Source organism: Lolium rigidum, chromosome 6, assembly GCF_022539505.1.
Source record: "Lolium rigidum isolate FL_2022 chromosome 6, APGP_CSIRO_Lrig_0.1, whole genome shotgun sequence".
In the NCBI taxonomy this organism is placed as follows: domain Eukaryota; kingdom Viridiplantae; phylum Streptophyta; class Magnoliopsida; order Poales; family Poaceae; genus Lolium; species Lolium rigidum.
In genome coordinates this window covers 260,152,526-260,172,509 of record NC_061513.1, presented here as the reverse complement: position 1 = coordinate 260,172,509, position 19,984 = coordinate 260,152,526, and the positions used below count along the sequence as shown (strand labels likewise).

Here is a 19,984-nt window from a genome sequence, read left to right as displayed (position 1 = left end):
ATGCCACATCCCCGACGCCTTTCCTTTCTCAAAAGAAAATGTGAGTGTCTTTCTCAAAAGATAAAGCCGAATATAATTTGGATCTTGCATCAAAATATTACACAAATTAATAAATAACATACTCACAAGCAAAAGCCACCGCCTGCGTGAAAACCTAGCCGCCTCCACTTCAGTCTCCCCTCCTTCGGTCAGCTTTGCCGACGTCGGGAGTAGGGAAACCGATCTATGTGTGGTGTTTTCAATAAAAGTAGTGTTTTCCGTAGATTATGTTAGGGTTTTGGTAGGTGTCTTCTTGTTGGTTTCCTCTTAATGGAGATGACATCTTCTGCAATAAGTGATCTTCGGTCTTTTGTTAGACGACGAGGATCTCCTTCGTTAATGGTGTTGTTTTCTCATAGTTGCCGCGAGAAGGATTATCCTCGCATTTTTTGTCCCAACTGCATATGTCCTCAACAATGGTGATTCGTACTCTCCGCTCTGCAGCGATGCCGAGGCTGGTCAGTTGTTATTCTCTGACATGCTAGTGTTGATACTCTTGCCGATGTTGATTGACTATTTTAATGGTTATGTGTGTATGTAGTATTATCATTGCGACTCAAATTAAAATTATGAAAAAATCTTCTTTGATATTTACAAATCTATGGTTAGATATCTATCGTTGGCTACCTTCAAGAAAGTAAAAGATTGTACTATCTTTTAGACTTTATTTTGTAATCATTGAAGATAACTCGTGAATCTATATCATGTATTATTATTACTATAAATATATGTGGTATTGATTGTAAAAAAACATACATAAGAGCAAAACAAAAGTACTCCCTCCGTTCCTTTTTAATTGACTCAAATTTAGTACAAACTTGTACTAAATCCGAGTCAATTAAAAAAGAACAGAGGGAGTTCATAGTTAATCACTGACAGACGCACAGTCCACTTACGTCATCACACGTCACCAGACTTCCAAGGACGCGTATACTGAGCTAAATTTCAAATGCTCGTATTTACAACTCAAGCGCGGCAGCCTTCATGACACCGTGTCGCGTACAAGGAAACTGAAATATTTAGAATTGCAAACATACTCATGCAAAAGAGGACTGCATACGGGCCAGATAACAAAATCTCATACAAAGTCGTCTCAACAGTCTGCAGACGCAAGGTTCGCATCAAGTTTCGGAGTTTTTGGTTCCTAACAAAAAACATAGGGACTATGAGTTCCTGCTAGCTCTACTCTAGTGAAAGCTGCCACATGTTGCAGCCTGCAGTCCAATGCGCAGGGCCGCACCTCACTGCTCACGACCGCCAGAAGGATTCTTCATGAGTTCCCTTGCCTTCCTGCAAGAATTCAACCGGGTGAAATGGAAATATCAGCTCTAACGAAAAATCCTCAATTTGCAACTCAATATCTACATGATTCCTCTCTACTGAGAGTCTGAGACAGTACGAAACAAAAAGGTGTGGAATGAATTGCTACTGGCACATAACCAATTGCTTCTATGGTCAACCTGAAATCATACTACTAGCATCGGGAAGACCCTCAAAAGATATAAGCAGTAGACAGTAGGTTACCGTAGTTCATTCTCAATCTCGACATTCCCAGGATCTAATTTTTGCGCATCCAAGAGAGCATCACAGGCTTGTTTATACTCCTGGGTGCAGAGCAAATCAAGGAACGTAACCAGACCGCGAGATCAATATGAAACAAACTGGCAAGCTAGACACACACCTTAAGTAGCATGTGAGCTGCAGCTTGTCGGTAGCAAGCTTTTCCCCATTTAGGTCGCAGCATTCTGCACCTGAGAGCATCTGACAAAGCATCTTCACCATTGCCCATGAGCAGCTTACAGAGACTCCTGTTTGCATACAGTGTTGCACTCTCTCCATGGGCTATTGCCTATGGTCAAACATGAGAGTTCATGCAAATATTAATGTTTGTCTAAAAAAACGCAAATATTACTGTATACTTAATGTTGTGACATTAAAAAAAAGCTATACTCTAACACTATTCGTGAGCTATCACGTAGAAAGATGTCTAATACTGCAGAACGGAGTTGCAGAACACATTGTCAAATTAGACTGCTTGGCTTGTTCAATTTACATGTACAGTCAATTTAGCTACAATTAAACCATCTGGTGCATAGTAATCAGCCATAATGTCGAACACATTGGCAGAAACATTAGACAACCATGTCAAAGATTCACATATCCGATGATATTATCTCTTTTAAAACATGTGTAGATTCTGTCAAATAAGTTTCTTAAGTGAAGTCAAATTTGTGCATATTAATCTCCATCAGTTGAGATCAGTCCCAATCAGTGAAAAATCACGCAAAATCATGTTAAGTATTTACAGGGAAAATTACCTAGCATCTACATATCACCCATTTGTTGTTTCATATCTATCATATGCATCAAGGACCAGACAATCTTTGTTTTAATTTTGTCACCCTAAATGGGCTCCATGATTGGATGTTCCATTCTATCCAAATGGTAAGATCATGAATTTTAGCACATTGTTATTTTTAGGGGCTTCAGATTATATCCATTTTAGATGGGCCTTGGTCCTTCAGTTAGATGTATTGTGGCTGCATACACAATACTTCATTTGACATAGATGTAGTGATGGACCTCATGGAATCATTGTGTCATATTCCCAGTGTTCATTATAAAATACATTGTTTTTTGGCCAACTGATGTAAATAAAAGTAGATCACACGAAACCAACTTAGCAAACAGCAAAATGCTTTCCTGTAAGTTCACTGGTAAAAGAAAAAACGAACCCTCAAAACCATTATAGATAACTGCAAGAGATTTACCAAATCATAAAACCCAGATGCCATCTTATACTCCTTCTGCTTGAATGCTGTATCAGCCTGTGACTTTAAGAAATCTTTCCTTCTTTCACGGTCCCTTTGCTCCTAGACAATAAATAAATGGGACATGAATTGAATGTTGAATTTTGAGAATAATCATCATTTAATATGATAATTTCTACTGGAAAAGAAGTTCAGCAACTTTGTATTTGACATTCATAGTGTGGTGTCTCAGTGCCTATCAAGCTGCTACAAATTAAATGGAGATATCCATTACTGGTCTGAAGCTCAAAGTGCAGCAACCTGTCAAAATCTAAGCTTCCAAACTGGCATAAGGGCTGAATGTTTCATTTTTCAGAGACCAGCTGTGCCAATTTTTATTCGGATCAAACCAAAAGTCAAAGTCTTAAAAGCGACTCCTGTGGAACCTTTTTTTCGGGACGGGGTTCCCCAAGTCTCTGCATCAAGTGATGAATACGGCCACCTTTATAAAAAAAAGTCCAGTTTTACATCCACATAGTATCAGCAGAAAAGTAACGGGTCTGAAAAGGACAGTGCAGATAGATCTCTATGTTAACAGGCTTTCCTAAGTTTTGGATGGGTGTGAACTGTGTACTTAACTCTATATTAACAGGCTTTCCTAAGTTTTGGATGGGTGTGAACTGTGTACTTAACGTCCACTGCTGGGAAACCAATCTGAATTAACGTCTAAGTAGTGTCTCTTATATATGGCAGGGTCCAAGAAGCATCAACCTGTAAAAAAAGCAGGACTCCGAGAGGCACCCGTACATGGCGAGGGACAGAAAGCAACACATGCATTTATAATGGATTTTTAGATGGACATGCATAAGTTCAGAAAATAGAAATAACATGCATAATACATACAAGTAGCATGTAGATTATACACTTGGTTATCTTTGTAAGATCTATGCAATCCTTTATGGTCTAGTGGTGTTATAGATTATGTTGATGTGGGTTGGTCAAATTAGTAAGACATTTTAGTTCTGCTAATATAATATAATTACTTGCAAAACAATGTGTACATGTTTGGATATAACAAGCTCTAACGAGAACGAAGCGACATATGCTATTTGAGTAAGAGGGGAATGAGTGCAAGCACCAGGAGGTGGCCCACAAATAAAAGAACACAATTGCATTAAACCAATGACATGTGGATGAGAAGATCATCACAACTTTAGATATGATTGAGCCTTTGATTACTTAGATTTAATTACTGATGCATAACTCCTCAAATTGTTTTGGTTGGTATAGACTCCAAAGGGTGACGAGAATTGAAGAGTAAAACCTAAAGATCAGTATCAAGACCTCTTCAGAGGGCAAGATCCTCAAAATGCATGAATAACAGTTAAATATGACACGACGCCAAGCAATACATGGATGAAATTTTCCATGGGGTTGAACCCTTGCTAGAAATCCTATGTAATGCATAGAAAAGGGTTCTATAAGATAAAATGTTACAAAATTCCTATGAAATTCAACCACAAGATACAATTAGTTTATGGTTGTCCACAGGGAGAGCAGGCCTCGTCATTGATTTCCTTTGTAATGAATCAATATATTTACAAACAACTTGATACACTTGATCTAATTTCCATCAAAACTCAATCATGCTTTTTTAGGTTGCACATATTGGCTATTATATTTTTACACTATTTTGGATGAGTTAAACTGAACAGTGTTTGATCACGAATCCAAATAAGTTAGAATAAGAAAAATCAAAATAAACAATGTGCAATAAGTCTAGATGTGCAAATGCGTGGGTTATATCCAGTTAGTTATAGGTACATAAAATAGCCTAAAAAATGAAGAACAGCAGGACTCTTTTCTGTACTTCAGAGAAGTGCTACTATAGCACAATCATTCTTTTATCCCTGAATGTTGCCAGCAAAGTAAGAATAATGTTGCAATCTACCAAAACCCATGTGATGCCTGCAGTGCAAACTAGATGGCAGGCAACAGGAAACATGAGAATATGAGCAGAGGTCAAGGTATTACTTCTTTCACAAAAACAACCAAAGAGAACACATTGAATATGTTCTCGCCAATTAGGGACATAGTTGGATAATAAAGAGCTCAAATATATACGAGAAAGATAGCATTATCTATGCATCAAGAATTTAGTCACAAGAGAAAAGAGTGCAACATAATTTAGAATTAGCATGTCACTGAAACAAAATATATTGTTCAGGTGATATTATTACTAGGGTCTAGATACTACCAAATAGCCCCTACATGTTCCTGGTGCACTTCCCAACCAAGGTATGATAAACCATAACTATGCACCATAGTCAAGTTCCTGTAGCAGATTGCATCTAACAATTCTACAGCATTACGAGATTTGCTTCGACGCTCTACACAATATAAGCTTAAGACAGTTAATAGAATTGAGAATGACGTACTATTTACATGTAAATATCGCTTTAAAAATAGTACAGGAATTACTTTGACATAAGAGTCGATCTTATCAGGTGTATGGTGTACTTTTCAACCTTGGAAGCAGCAGAATTCTTCTACTTTATGATTTGAACCAATTATTCAGTCTGAAACCGAGTTTGGTTAGCATTTTCAACTCATAAAAATCCAGGGTTTTTTATATTATATTCTGGGGCCCGTATATTCTTTTATCAGATTGATAGAGCATACCACACATTGATTCATGATGTGTATTGGTGTGCAGCATTGTTGCTAAACCAGGGAAAATTGTTATCTCTACCCTTCTAAATTACAGTTAGTAGTTTATTCTCAGCTAGTCAGCACTTAATAAACTGTTTATATGGTTATCACAAGTTGAGACACCTAACAGTACCTCCATATATAAACAAGTCGTAATTCTCTCATTGAACATATGGTGTCAACTGTCAAGCATATAGTGACCACAGCTCATTATAACAATGAATGGAGAAATCAGAATACGAACAAAATAAAAGTTTAACTTTCAAGCAATATTCAACACAAAAAAACAGCATAAGAACAGAAAATAACATACCATTGGCTTTCTAGCTTCAGTTTTCGCGTGAGAAATTACTCCCTCAATAGTCCACTTTGGGACATTTGGAAGTGGGGAAGTAAGAGGAAACAACATTTCAACCTCTTCCCTGCAATCACGTAACGCAGCAATCTCTACTGGCAACCTACCCAACTGGACAACAGAAGGAAAAGTAACTGTCATTTGTTTTATTTTGATGGAAAAAATCTATGACATTCAAGAAGGGAACATTTAGAATATAGAAAAAGAACATAAACATCACATAATGTATAAATAATGAATAAATGTAATATTGTCAGAAAGAACCAGGATCACGGTAATTTTTTATATCAAATATACCCAACAAAGATTTTACCCATCAAGCATTTTCAATTTTTCTAAGCATTTAAAAATGCTAACACAAGTTCCATAGAGAGGCATTTCATCCAAAAAAAAAAGTGGCATCCCACTTATGTACCCATCAAATAAATAGATAAAGGTGGTTGCTGTACACATGATTTATTCAAGAGATCTTTTGACTGAAGGTAGCATCAATATAAACAGGCTCTTGGAGTAAAGAATGAAAACAAAATATCAGCAATTGGGATGCAGAACATAGTAAACCAAATAAATCCAATATATTTTATTGTTTGCTGCATGCATGGATGCATACATTTGAGAAATGCTGCTACCCAGAATGATGAGACCTCCTATCTCATAAACTGATTAATTATGCATTGATGTGACCTTTCTTCAAAAGGGAAAAATACTGATATATATTGCAAACTTGTTGGATACAAGCATGTGACAAACAGTTTTCGGCAATGGTATATGTATATAGGCTAGAATAGAATAGGCATAGTCATTCAGCTGAAACTCAATAGTAGACGATCAACAGAAAATAACAACTGTATATAGATATAGACCATTGAGAATTGTGCTGTATCCAAGTGGTGGACGCGCAGTGGTGTCACCCCGCTCACCCGGGCTCAATTTCCCTGAGGTGAATTAACATCTAAGTATGTGAGGAGCCTGCATATGTCCTTTGTTATAATGATATGGACTTTTGGGTGAAAGGTCAAGACAACTATACTACGCACAAGTGCAATTTCCCATTAGCATAGTCGACGACACAAAACAACTTAAACTCATTCCCAAATAGCTCCCCAAATAATAAGAAGAGCTGTATAATACTACTCGTTGTATCATCAGAAGCTTTAATAGATGACATGTTGCATACCAGGTCAGCAAAATATATAGAAATAAATACAAAACATACATCATCGGGAATATTGGGATCTGCGCCAGCCTTCAGTAGAAAATGAATGAACTTGGTATATCCTCCTCGTGCCGTAGCAAACACCAAAGGAGTCATAGCGCAACCCTTGCCATCAACATTGGCACCAGCCTGTGAAAAGGATTGTGCAACAGAATGTTCATGGTGATAAGCATGACAGAGCTATGGCAGCTGAGAGAAATCACAACATCATGAAAAATAATCCAGAGGATTCTCACCTTAATTAGTAGCTTCATGCACTTCAATGAACGGAAAGTAAGAGCCATACACAAGGGATCTCCCATACCGCCGACAACGATGTTAGGCTGAAATCAGGGTGTTGTGTTATTAAGAAACTCAGGTGGCAAGATAAACTAAAGAGATTATTTTCAGATGAACAAGGCTATCCTAATTTAAAAGCATATCGTCATACAATCTACCAGTTGTGTTTGGTGGTTCAATGGATCAGACGGTAAGTGGATCATCGAATCATAATCCAGACTAAACACATTTTTTGGATTTTATAAACCTAATAAATGATTATGTACTGCAGTATCTAAGAATATGCTACTCCAAGCAACCAAAACAGTCCCAGTTGAAGCCATATTTGTCCACATCATCTAATTTGTTGGCAAACTAAAAACTAACTGTCCAAATTAAGTCTGGATCATGAGAAATAAGAAATAGTGCAAGACATAATATACATTTGCGTGGTGGTCCAACAAAATCTTCAGTGTCTTATCCTGCTCATTTGTAGCAGCAAAAAAGAGTGGGGTTCCACGGCCACTGTCCACGTCGACTGGCACTCCTTTTGAAAGGAGGAACTCTGTTACCTTACAACATCCTGAGGTGAACGAGATGATTCCGTAAGTCAAATGTCCACAAACAGTGAACACACTGATTGTAGAGTACATGGTTACTAGTACAACCAGATTAATTGCAGAAAATATATGTGAATGTGTTTGTCAAGGGCGCACCTGCAGACACGGCATGGTGGAGAACCGTGCGTCCTTTGTCATCTACTTTCATTAGATCACCACCACGATCAAGAAAGTACTTTACGATTGGGACATCACCAGACTGAGCAGACGCCATAAACGCATTCATGCCTACAGTAAAGGTACATCCTCAGCGCAATCAAACATCTCATATTATCAATGTCCAAACTTTGACATGCCAGGCAACAATTTCAAAAATGATGAAACAGATAGAGAAAGACCTCGAGCTGCAGGGCCATATCCAGGAGCATTTACATCTCCCTTGAGCTCCTCCACCAAATATTTGCAGACCTCCAGATGGCCAAAGGATGCCGCGATATGCAACACAGAAAGTCCACCCGTGTTGAAAGAAAAGATGGCCGACGTGTCACCTTTATCTTTGGTAAGACTCTTGACAATACCTGCCCCCAAAAGTAAAAATGGTCATATTATAGAAGCGAATAGACTTATTAACAAACTAAAAGAAAAGAAGCAAACATGTGAAATGGACAAGAACCTCGTAAAGTTAAAAGGGACCAATCTAACATTGCTGGACTGTCACCCAGTGAAAATACCACACAACCATCATTTCAGAGTTCTTCCTTAGACAGTAGATTTGGATGTAATGGACAATCGGATCATTTCATAAAAAGTTGGCGCATTTATACTGTGACTTGTTAGCATGTATATATCTGTTGATTCAGTCTATGATAGCCCAAACGATCAAATGATGCGAGTGCGTTGACCCATCCTAAAATTGCATGTCATGTTTGTTCTCAGAAAAATATTTTGATTATGGAAAAATATTCGACTATAGTTATTGGATAGCAAATTGTTACGAGTAGTACAATCAACAGCAGTACAGAGCTATTTTCTTATGACAAACTTATTATAGTAGTACAAAGAAAACTGTACTTTTTTTTGCGGGTAAAAGAAAACTGTAGTACTTGTAAGCGTTGCACACTGTAACTACGCAAGGAGACTAAGCATTGCATCAAACGGAGCCAGAAACAAAGTAGTACACGCGGCAGATTTCTCACGCAAATCTAAACTTTTTTTTTCCTACATCGCATCCGGCGCCCATGTCCTGAATGCATCGTCAAATCAAGCGATCAATATATAGCATCCGATCGAGATAAACCGTATACAACATTACGGACAGAGTACTTTTATTCCGTCGATAGAGGAGTACTTTTACAGAGAACAGAATCCTGCAAGCAGACAGCTAGGCGCAGCAGCAATGCAGCGTATCTGAACAGAACATCCTCCGACCCCGCGAACACAGCGCGCGCACATAGCCAGGCAGCGTGACTACGGTCGGATCGAAGTGAGGAAAACCCACATGAATGGATGAGGGGGAGTCAGGAGGATCAAGAGGAAGGGGCTACCTTTGAGGCGGCCGAGGTTGCCGTCGGTGGCCGCCTTGAAGAGAGCCTGCCCACCTGCAGACGCGAGCGCATGTCAGCCAGAAGCCCAGAGATGGTGGGGAAATACCGAATGGGGCCGAATCTGCAGGAGCTGGAAGCGAGGGCTCGACGACTTACCGTCGCCGTCGCCGCCGGCGGAGGCGGAGGAGGGGCGGTAGATGAACGGGGCCGCCATGTCAGGCAACCTCCCTCGCGGCGAGCGGCAGAGAACCGTGCGGTGCGCGGCGGCGTGGTGCGGAGCGCGGAGCTTGGGGTTTCAGCTTGGGGACGCCTTCCAATTTGGAGCTCTGCTCTGGGTTTTTGCCCAGTGAAAAGTGGCGAGGAAGGCGAAGGCGCGGTACAGTGGGTGAACCTGGTGTTGGTGCACCGGAATCTACGTGGTTCGCCGCTCGCGCGTCCACGCTCGGCGTACGAAGACCAGGTGCATCCCGAACTCGTCGCTCAGGTGGATGGGACGCGCCAGTGGTCGGGCGACACGTGTGCTCCGAGGACGAGCGGAAGGCTGCCACTCCCACGGAAATGGCGCCGAGGAATCGTAGGCGCTACTCCACCTGGGCAGCTCGAGCGAATCACAGCCCTTGATTTTGAAACAAAGGACCAGATCAATGGCTACAGTGCACTCCAGATAGTGATGTGTTGGAAACTTGCATAGAAATGGTACTGATAAAACCGGCAGAGGAAAAGGTAGAGACAAAATGCCCCTGCTGGCCTGCTCGCAAGATAATTGAGTTAAATACACTAATAGTTCTTGTACTTGTGCGTGTGGCTCGATTTAGTCCTCATACTTCTAACTTGCAGAATTTTACGCACTTACTTGTCAAATGGATTCGATTTAGTCCAAAACCAGATTTGCCATCAAAATAGCGGTGACGTGGATGTGGTCCCGCTCACAGGAGAGCGTCCGCCCTAGAAATTTGCACGTAGCCCCTCTCGCATATAGAACTTACATTAGCGCTCCCAGAAGTTTACAGGTCGCAGCCTCCGCATCTAGTTAATTAATAAACGCCCCAAGCTGTTTTAGTTCCATAGAGTTTTGTTATGTTCAAGGGAGGGAAAAAGAAGGCGGTGGAGAGGGAGGCATTGATGGGTTCGTTGCATGGAAACCAAAAAAATTCTACCGTGAATAAGAACAAAACCAAGATCCAATCTAGGAAAAGCCAAGATCTAATCTATGAAGATCGAGAGAGATGAGAGACTAACCCTCGAAGATCCAAAGCCTTAACAAGATCAAATATCGTGGTTGATGCAGTCGATCGTTCCGGTGCTGCAATCCGGCAGCAATTCAGTACTCGGTCGTGCGTACGGTGTCGATGAAGTTCTTCCTCTTCCCGTTCGAGCGGGCAGCGGAGGTGTGCTAGATCTCATCGGAATCCCAGCAGCACGACGGCGTGGTGGTGGTGGTGGAGGAGAAGATTCGGGGCTTCGCCAAGCCGGTGCAGATTACGGTGGAAGAGGGAGAGGGGCGGCTAGGGTTGGAGGGTGAGAGAGGGTTGCGCCCCCTGCCCCCTCCCCTCTTTATATAGGGGGGAGGCCGGCCAGGGTTGCCTTGGCCCCTCCTCCAAGCCCTATGGCCGACGGCCAAAAGAGGGGGGAGAGAAAACTCCCCCCCCCCCCCAAGTCTTCCCCCCTAGGGTTTTGGGGAACCCTAAAGGGGTGGCCGGCTTAGGCCTTGAGGGGCTGGTGCGCCTGGCCCATTAGGGCTAGGTTGCACCCCCTCAGCTCATGTCGCCTCTCCCAGGGCCATGGCCCCACTGGTGGACCCTCCAAAACCTTCTAGAACCTTCTCGGTCTTCCACCGGAAAAATCCCGAACTTTTCCAAACCCCGGAAATTAATATGAATCTTATTCTCCGGACCATTCCCGACCTCCTCGTGATGTCCTGTATCCCATCCGAGACTCCGAAAAACATTCGGTCTCAATCTCATATTCCAAATCTACTTATATGACATCGAACCTTAAGCGTATCACCCTATGGTTCGTGAACTATGCGGACATGATCGAGACTCCTCTCCGATCAATAACCAATAGCAGGACCTGAAGATCCATCATGGCTCCCACACATTCAACGATAACTTAGTGATCGAATGAACCATTAACATACGATACCGATTCCCTTTGTCGCGCGATACTTTACTTGTCCGAGGTTTGATCATCGGTATCTCCATACCTAGTTCAACGTCGTTACTGACAAGTACTATTTACTCGTACCGTGGTATGTCATATCTTGTGACCTTGTCACATGCTTGCAAGCTAATTAGACGACATTCCACCGAGAGGGCCCAGAGATATCTATCCGTCATCGGGATGGACAAATCCTACTCTTGATCCATATGCCTCAACTCATACTTTCCGAATACTCAATCCCATCTTTATAACCACCCATTTACGCAGTGGCGTTTGATGTAATCAAAGTACCCATCCGGTGTAAGTGATTTACATGATCTCATGATCGAAGAACTAGGTTACTATGTATCGAAAGCTTATAGCAAGATGAACTTAATGACTTGATCTTATGCTATGTTTATCATGGGTGTGTGTTCATTATATCATTCTCCCAATGACATAACTTTGTTATTAACAACATACAATGTTCATGATCAGGAAACCATGATCATCTATTAATCAACAAACTAGTTTAACAAGAGGCTTACTAGGGACTCTTTTATGTTTACATAACACACAAATATTAATGTTTTCGGTTAATACAATAAGCATGGAATGCAAAAATTTATCATAAACACAAAGATATAATAATAACCACTTTATTATTGCCTCTTGGGCATATCTCCAACAGGCATGGGAAGGCGACGGTGGCGGCGAACACTCGACCGGAGCTTGTAGCGACTGATCGAGGAGGGAAAACGACTTGGAGGCGACACCGGTGGTCGCGTTGATCGTGTCGGCAATGGCTCACATCTTCCACCATGAAGGGGAACCGCCGCCTTACTTCAGTCAGCCAGTACTCACCTCGAATCATGTTCTGACATTTTTTTTTTCAAAAAAATAGTCAACTTTAGGCGCTACTCCACTGGGTAGCTCGAGCGAATCATAGCCCTTGATTTTGAAAGAAGGGACAATGTAAACCTCTGACATGATGGTTTCCGCTTTTGAAGGTTTAGATGGTAGATGTTCTTTATTTAATGGTGAGACTTTTTTTTCTCTTTTCGGTGTAATCAGACTCTAATTTCTTAAATAAAATTGGGAGCCATGTGGCCAAAAGTAAAAAAGTAGTAGTACCGATATTGCTTCCCTGCCATATGTGCATGCTCCTGCGCCTAAATACTACTGGCCGTTTTGGGGCTTTGCCCCTTTGTTTTAATATGACCCTTGTCTTGCTAAAATAAATGCTATTTTTAGCTCCTCGATTTATTTTAGATAACAAAATATTTGTTTTGGTTCGTTAAAATTGGCTGCATCCTTCAACCTGTTTGGGTTGGGGGCATACCCTAGCGGATCGACGCATTATTCCCTCACTATCATGGATGCCGCGGTGATCATTGCTGGCTTCCCGCCATGGTGATTAATGCCACTTCCTTTGCAATGAAGCACCGCCGCCACCTTTAGGTCACCATAGTCTTAAACCTAGTTTTTGTCTTGTCAAATGCACCGAACTAACTATCTATATATATTTCATTGAATCTATATGTTGATCGTAGTTGAAACTTTCATTGAATCTAACTAAAAGTTTCCAGTATCTGTTCTGCCAAATGATGAAATCACAAAACTGGTGTCAGGTACCCATCCGCCTTTTCGGTTTGGGGTTATTGGGGATCAGCTAGAGATGCTCTTAGTCTTGTACTCAAACTGTAACTATGGAAAAGAAATTGAACAAAGTCACCAAAGTGCCGCCAGAATACGCGACAGATTCACTGCTTCTCGTGCAAATGTTGGACTGTTTTTACAGTCAAGCCGAACAAGCTAAGTACACAGGCAACAGGTCACCGAGCAACAGTTTTGCAGCTAATATCTAATGTGCTAATCTTTCTACTTCTACTCATTACCATTCTGGCAAGTTCCCCATTCCTATCCAATACTTCTCTTCAATCTGCTCTCACTGCTAATTACCTGATCTTACTTCGTACCATACACAATCATGGCTTATCGGAAAAGCTCTAGCTAAAGTACCATGCATATTAGCGAACAATAGTGTATTTAGCAATGTACTGCTGCTTGAGGATCTACTCTACACTTCTCATCGAACAAGCAGGAAAGCCTCAGGTCTCGGGACACTTTTCTATCTTCACACTCTTGGTTGAACAGCATTTGAATGGACCTGCATGTTGGAGTTGAAATTGTCAATTCAAATAGATGGCATCAAAAGTCAAAACCCCCCTTCTTATAAAAGAAAAAAAGAAGGTATGCAAAGGGATTAACTCACTACGTGAAATCTGCCAATTATAGGCACAAAATAACCATGTACTGATATGCGTGTTCTTCCGCAAAAAAAAGAGAAAATAGCTCAAAGTTCAACCGGTTGGCTCCTATGCGAAGCCAGCAAAAAGGTCAGATTGTGCAAAGACATTAAGCTGTCACACCGTATTATCTACAGTACCATGTACAGTAGCTGCAATTGTAATGCCATTCATGTCCAGTTTTTTACCTGAAGGTGCTTTTCTTCACGATGGGTTACAGCTCTGTGCTTCACCTCTCCACGGTTTGTTGTGAGCTCATCCAATATCTCAGCATCATTTCTGTTGTCACAGCTTCCTGGAATAGAGCAATCATCCTCCTGCTGAGAAACCAAAAATTTCATATTAACAAACGACGACAGACTCCAAGGGTATTGTAGAGCGAAACATAATCTGGACTGACAAAAAAAATAGCGTAGAGTGAGAGCTGAACTTGTACCAGTGTGTGTTCGAGGTGGACCCCTTCAAGTTCTTCATACTCAGCTGCGTCCAGTTCCCGCAGGTCATTGGGCTCGAAAAACTTTGGTAGAACGTGCTGCCTTATGAGAATCATGAGGAAGAAGGGCAGAGGGAAGAGGATCCCTGCTATTGGTATCCATGTTGTGCCGAAGCATATCAAGAGATAGACAATCTGGAAGATCGTAAAGACAGATATTGTTCTTGAAGGCACAGACTCCACAAAAGATGCGTGGGGACCTTCAAAGATCCTGCAAAGGTAACAACAACGCGTGTTAGTGCAATCATAGGATATATGGTCGCTGAGCTTAAGCCAGTACAATACAAAAGGAGGCAAGCAGGAATTTCATTTGTTCAGACGATGCAGAATAGACATTACTTGTAGCGTCGGCTTGCTCCAACGAACAGAAGCCGTATCCTTTCCCAAAACTGGTTCCCAGGTAGGCTATCGATGGCCATATAGGCGAAGTAACCCCAGAGAACCGAAGTGGGTATCATCTTGATAACTGGCATGGCTCCAACACAGCAACCAACCAGTAAGGATTGCAGCAGGTTGCTTAGTCTCTGTTCATTCACGCGAACAGGCAAATGGGCTTCAATATGTTTTCTAGGATCAAATTCTCCAGCCAATTTCCCTTCTTCGTCACCTTCACGCAGCACCGCATCCTTCAAACTCTTCAAGTCCTTGTCAACAAAATCAGCCTGCACCACATTTTTTAACATATGAAGATGTAATTGATAACATTTCCACATAATCACTAGAAATATTAACATTCAAACATTTACTGAAAATAAATAAGGTATGGAAACATCGCGTGTGAAAAAGAAGGTTGCAGAAGAACTACATGACTTTAGCCTAGAAGTCATTCTGGCAACTGCTGCAACATCATTCGCTACAAACTTAATGTCATGTGGAAAACATATGAACAGTAAATTACATGGTAAGATATAAACTAGTTTAGTAACAATGACTGGAAGACTCACATTCTGTATGCTATCCATTTGGATGAAAACTTCCTGCATCTTGCCATATATTTCCAAACTGCTAGCACTTTTCACCATCCCCTCTTTGGCAGTTTGAAGCATCTTTTTACGTAGAAACTATTTGACAGAAAAAAGAAGACATGTGAGAAAAGCTGACTGCCATACCATAAGACACAATCAGTCTGAACTTTACTAACCTGCCCCCTGAGTACAGCAAGGCTTCTTGTATGCATGGGGGACTGAGGAAGCACTCCATTTGATGGAGGAATTCCAAGCAAACCACATAGTAGGACCTGAACAATTTACATACTATGAGAAAAGGAAATTCAACATTGTATATCAGAACTTGAAGTTAAAATGCAGCGAGGATTAAGGATAGATGGGGAGGGGTGTCTATACAGCCCCCCTAGTGGCCCTCTCCATTAATCCACATTCCTTTGTATTATGGCAGAAATATAAATGGATTGACAGCTTTGTACTGACATATAGCAAATTATTAATGGTTCTTAAGAAAACCATGGAAAGACATACAAAAGAAGAGTTAATGTAAATAAACTCATTATCTGATAAAATGACTTAAGACACCACATACCATGAACCCAAGTACCAAAATGTCATAATGGTAAGCAGAAGGCTTCTTCAAATTAAACTCCTTTTGCTGAGCCAACTGTGAAGCTACACTATGATCAAAGAAATAAAGTCCTGCAACCATCAAAGCAGGCACGATTGCTGCAAATATATATGCTGGAGGGACGGAAAACAAATCCTGAAAGTGAACACCAGAAAAAACATTCAGGAACTATATAAGCTCTACTAAGTTAATTTAGACTAGGAAGTCCATAAATAATATTTGCACATCTAGAATCACAAGTCATGTGACTTAATACCTTTGCTACGGTCCAATGTCCTAGTGAAATTGACTCCCAGGGAAGTGGGCTGTAGAGCCTCCTAGGCACTCCTGAAGGGACATGGCTTGGTAGTGCATATGAAAATGCTGTCCACACTACTACCATAAGAGGAACACCATAATCGGCAATGAAGCCTCTAAGCCATCCTGCAAATGGAAATTCAAAGGCACGGTGATCAGTGGCTCAGTGAATGGGAAAAAAAAATGGAGCTAGAGCATAAAACAGAATTTTGGACACAACTGGAAGCTGATTCAGAATGCAATGGTATTATTTCAAGGGCTTAAGGAGCATAATTTGTTTTTTAAAAAATGGCCATGTTTGGACTACAAATTCTGCAAAGGAAACAGCTCAGCCCAACCACAGCTTAATAGGCCCAGCCTTAAGCTGACCTGACCCACCCCTAAAATGAGCTCCATGGTTGGCCAAGTCTATGCTCAAGACTTATCTGAACCAGGCCCAATCCTATGTCCAGTCCAGTACGATTTTTCCTACCCTCTTCCACTTAGCAAATTGAAAGGATGTGATTGATTTGAAGATGTGTGGTGTACGTCAGTACGTGACACGAGAGTTCGGTTTGCACAGACAACAACAAGATAAGGGGCAATAGAAAACGTGTTCCCAACCTATGCCATACAGCCATGACCTTGCCCGCCTAGTCTTCAATGCAGTGTATAGCAAGCCAATTGAAAAGATAACACCAAGTAGGCCATTGACATATACCCACTGGAACTGGTATATCGGTGAAGTGCGGTCGGCAATCTCAAATTCCAAAGGCTTACTGAACTCGCTCACAATTCCCTGCCAATAGACAGGTTGCATGTTAAGTATTTCCTGCACGTGGTACAAAATAACAAGGGTTTGCTAGAAATAGCAGCACCTTGATAGCTTGCTGCAGGAACAGAACAGTGATGAGCATCCCAAAAAGCTCTCCTGCAACCCTTGTGAATCTGCTTATCACATTGGAAGCATTGATCATTGCCAAAAGAAAGAGCATGATAGCAGTCCAAATGCAGACCCTGCCAAGAGCAACCAAACGCAGAGCATTTATTTTTATGATACCAAAAGCTATCACAGGATCGGGTCTAATCTATTTTAGTACTACGTACCATCCAGCCCAAGCCAAATATAGCCGTTCCCCCAGACCCGGCTGCTTCTTGGCATAGTTGTAGAGGTACGTGTACATGATAATTGTAGGCTCTGCCACTCCAACGATAAGCAGTGGCTGCCCTCCGAGAAAGGAATGTATTACGCCACATATCGCTGTGGATGCCAATGTCTCGACTGTGCTCAGGATTCCATCTGAAACAAGCCATCGGATCTTTGTGGTTGCTACAAATTGCATGAAGTTGGAGCCGAAGTGCAGCAAAGTAGTAATTAGGAGGGGAAGCACTGACTTGTTTCGTTGCTCAGCTGCTCTCCGAAGGCGATGACAGGGAGCGCAGACGCGAAGAACATATACATTGTAGGTGCCAATATCCTGGCAATACATTATTGGGAAGCAACATAAAGCGAGCTTACAAGTGAAATTTGAGTTGGTGAGGCAGTAGTGATGATCTGGTTCGGTTTATTTTAAACAAAACTCACCTGAAGCCTGTTCGGAACCCTGCAACCCAGTCGTCCTTGTACCAAGATGCTCTTCCTTTGACATCAGCGACCACTCCCTTGAAAGGGTTCCTCAGTAGATCCATCAGCTGCGCACAGATCAGGCTTGAGAGAATCAGTAACCGCTGAGAGAATTTCCATGAAAAATAGGTATTAATTTGGGTGGCTGAAATCTTGAGCACTCTTACAGAAAATCAGTGGGAGAAATTTGCATTTACTTTGAGGCGGAGTTGGTACTAGTGCTAGTATCCTCCTAGTACTGATTCCACGGACTAGACACGCGCGCGACTTTATGAACAAAGGAATTGCATACACGAACAGCTCATGGGCTCAACACTTACATGTCCCCAAAACACGGCTACTCATCAAGGTACTACTACTCTATTTCGAAGCGATCAAACTTTGCCATAAAAGCACATACGGAAAAGGATGAGCTGCCGCACCAAAACTGCGGAAACAGGAAGGGCACACTGTGGAACTGACGCGGACTTGCAGAAGATGAGTCGCGGAAATTTACATGGGTGACTTAAACCGTGAAGAGACTTGCAGAAGAACAGTGGAAAAAATTGCATTTACTTTGACGCGGAGTTGGTACTACTACTAGTATACTAGTGATTCCACGGACAAAACACGAAGGAGGGAACTAAATACACGACGAACAACTTGCAGGTCCCCAAAACACGGCTACTCATCTAGGTGGTACTCTATTTCGAAGCGATCAAAGTTTGCCATAAAAGCACATACGGAAAAGGATGAGCTGCCGCACCAAAACTGCCGAAACAGGAAGAGCTAGCGCACTGCGCAACAACTGACGCAGACAAGTCCGATATCTATGCCCGCGAATCAGACCACGGTTGGCAAAACTGGCATGCAAATCCCAATGGAGCCCTCTCCGCATCCACAACATGCAGACCGAGGTGAACGAACGCGCGCGGCGTCTGTCGACATACTACTATGTTACGACGAACAACTCATGAACTCCGACAGTGAAACTCGATCGAGTAATTTGCACTGGTCTGCGAATCGATCGCACGCGCGGCCTGCTCGACGGCTGGTGCGATTGATTCTCCTGAAAAAAAAACTCGCACGACAAACCCGCACGACAAAAACGTTGAACCGAACTGGAACGACGCGGGCCAAATTAATCCGCCGGAAAAAACACGTACGGCAACTCCACATGGAGCGAGCGTCGGACCGCTGCCGAACCCCGCGCGCGGGAGGAGCGCCTCGCCTAACCGCGGATCTAGAAACCGAACCGAAACGCAGGGGTACGGATCGGGAAAGCGTACCGTTCCGGTGAAGGCGCTGGGCCGGCGGCGGGAGAAAGCGAGGAGGGCAGGAGGCGGTACGTCGCCGCGCGGGTCCGATGGGCAATGCCGGATCCTCCAACGGCCAGAGACGGCGGCGGCGGGTCGGTGGAATAGGGCGGCGCCGGGGTTGGGTGGCGCAGGCGGCGCGGTTGGGTTGTCGAGGGCGGAGGCGGCGTGATAGGCGGCTACTTATAAATGGACGGGGGGAGGAGCAGGAAAACAAACAACTGGAGGAGGAAGGGGCGGAGCGGGAGTGGGGACCACCGGCGAGGGCCGAGGAAGAAGAGCGTTTTCTCCTCCGCTGGTCTCTGGTCTCTCTCTGGCGAGTGGGATCCGGAGAGGCGAGACTGACTCAGGGTTGGCCCCTGTCGAGATCCGCGCCGACTGCGGCGGATCCTATAGGCTATAGCCCTTGGCCTGGCCGCGCCGGCACGTCTCCCTGCCACTGCCAGGTGGGGCACCGGGTGCTCGACGAGGTCCCAACGCATGCACGGACACGGTTTCTGCGACTCGCATGAGCAAACACCTGGTACTCTACAGACTACAGTACACTCGGCCACGCGACCAAGTTCACCGAAAGCTCCAAGGAATTAAATAACATATCTTTGTTTAAGTTATATTAGCCACAATAAAAGTACTATCGTAAGTATCATATCATACGTATCATGTAAAACTAGAAAAATTAATGGCAAACACATCATGTACACTAATTTGCATTAAGATTCTACAAAATATTAAATATGATGATACTATCTTATTATACTATGCATTGTGGGGTAGTATCATAAACTAGTATCATGTGCATGATACTAGTGTATGATACTTCTCATTGTGACTAGTCT

General features: G+C 42.6%; 1 protein-coding gene across 1 annotated transcript; it reads right to left on the bottom strand.

Moving 5' to 3' along the window:
* Positions 1-1,103: 1,103 nt before the first annotated feature.
* Positions 1,104-19,153, bottom strand: LOC124664024 (boron transporter 4-like). The gene is made up of 26 exons (XM_047201634.1): positions 19,122-19,153; positions 17,815-17,921; positions 17,625-17,707; positions 17,337-17,529; positions 17,108-17,246; positions 16,854-17,028; positions 16,210-16,376; positions 15,915-16,088; positions 15,520-15,615; positions 15,323-15,439; positions 14,718-15,040; positions 14,322-14,589; positions 14,074-14,202; positions 13,720-13,746; positions 9,591-9,720; positions 9,435-9,488; positions 8,289-8,468; positions 8,047-8,178; positions 7,774-7,913; positions 7,309-7,395; positions 7,073-7,201; positions 5,815-5,967; positions 2,811-2,912; positions 1,721-1,888; positions 1,564-1,643; positions 1,104-1,329 (listed from the first exon to the last, which is right to left on the bottom strand). Exons 2-26 carry the CDS (start codon positions 17,916-17,918, stop codon positions 1,281-1,283), a joined length of 3,399 nt encoding a protein of 1,132 aa, XP_047057590.1. The 5' UTR covers positions 17,919-17,921; positions 19,122-19,153; the 3' UTR covers positions 1,104-1,280.
* Positions 19,154-19,984: the final 831 nt, after the last annotated feature.

Excerpts from the sequence above, each read along its gene's own strand:
- LOC124664024 (XM_047201634.1), bottom strand. The coding sequence starts at position 17,918 with ATGGATCTACTGAGGAACCCTTTCAAGGGAGTGGTCGCTGATGTCAAA. Across the intron at positions 15,616-15,914 it reads TTTTGGTACTTGGGTTCATG|GTCCTACTATGTGGTTTGCT; the intron begins GTATGTGGTGTC and ends TAAATTGTTCAG. Across the intron at positions 15,041-15,322 it reads AAATGGATAGCATACAGAAT|GCTGATTTTGTTGACAAGGA; the intron begins GTGAGTCTTCCA and ends AATGTGGTGCAG.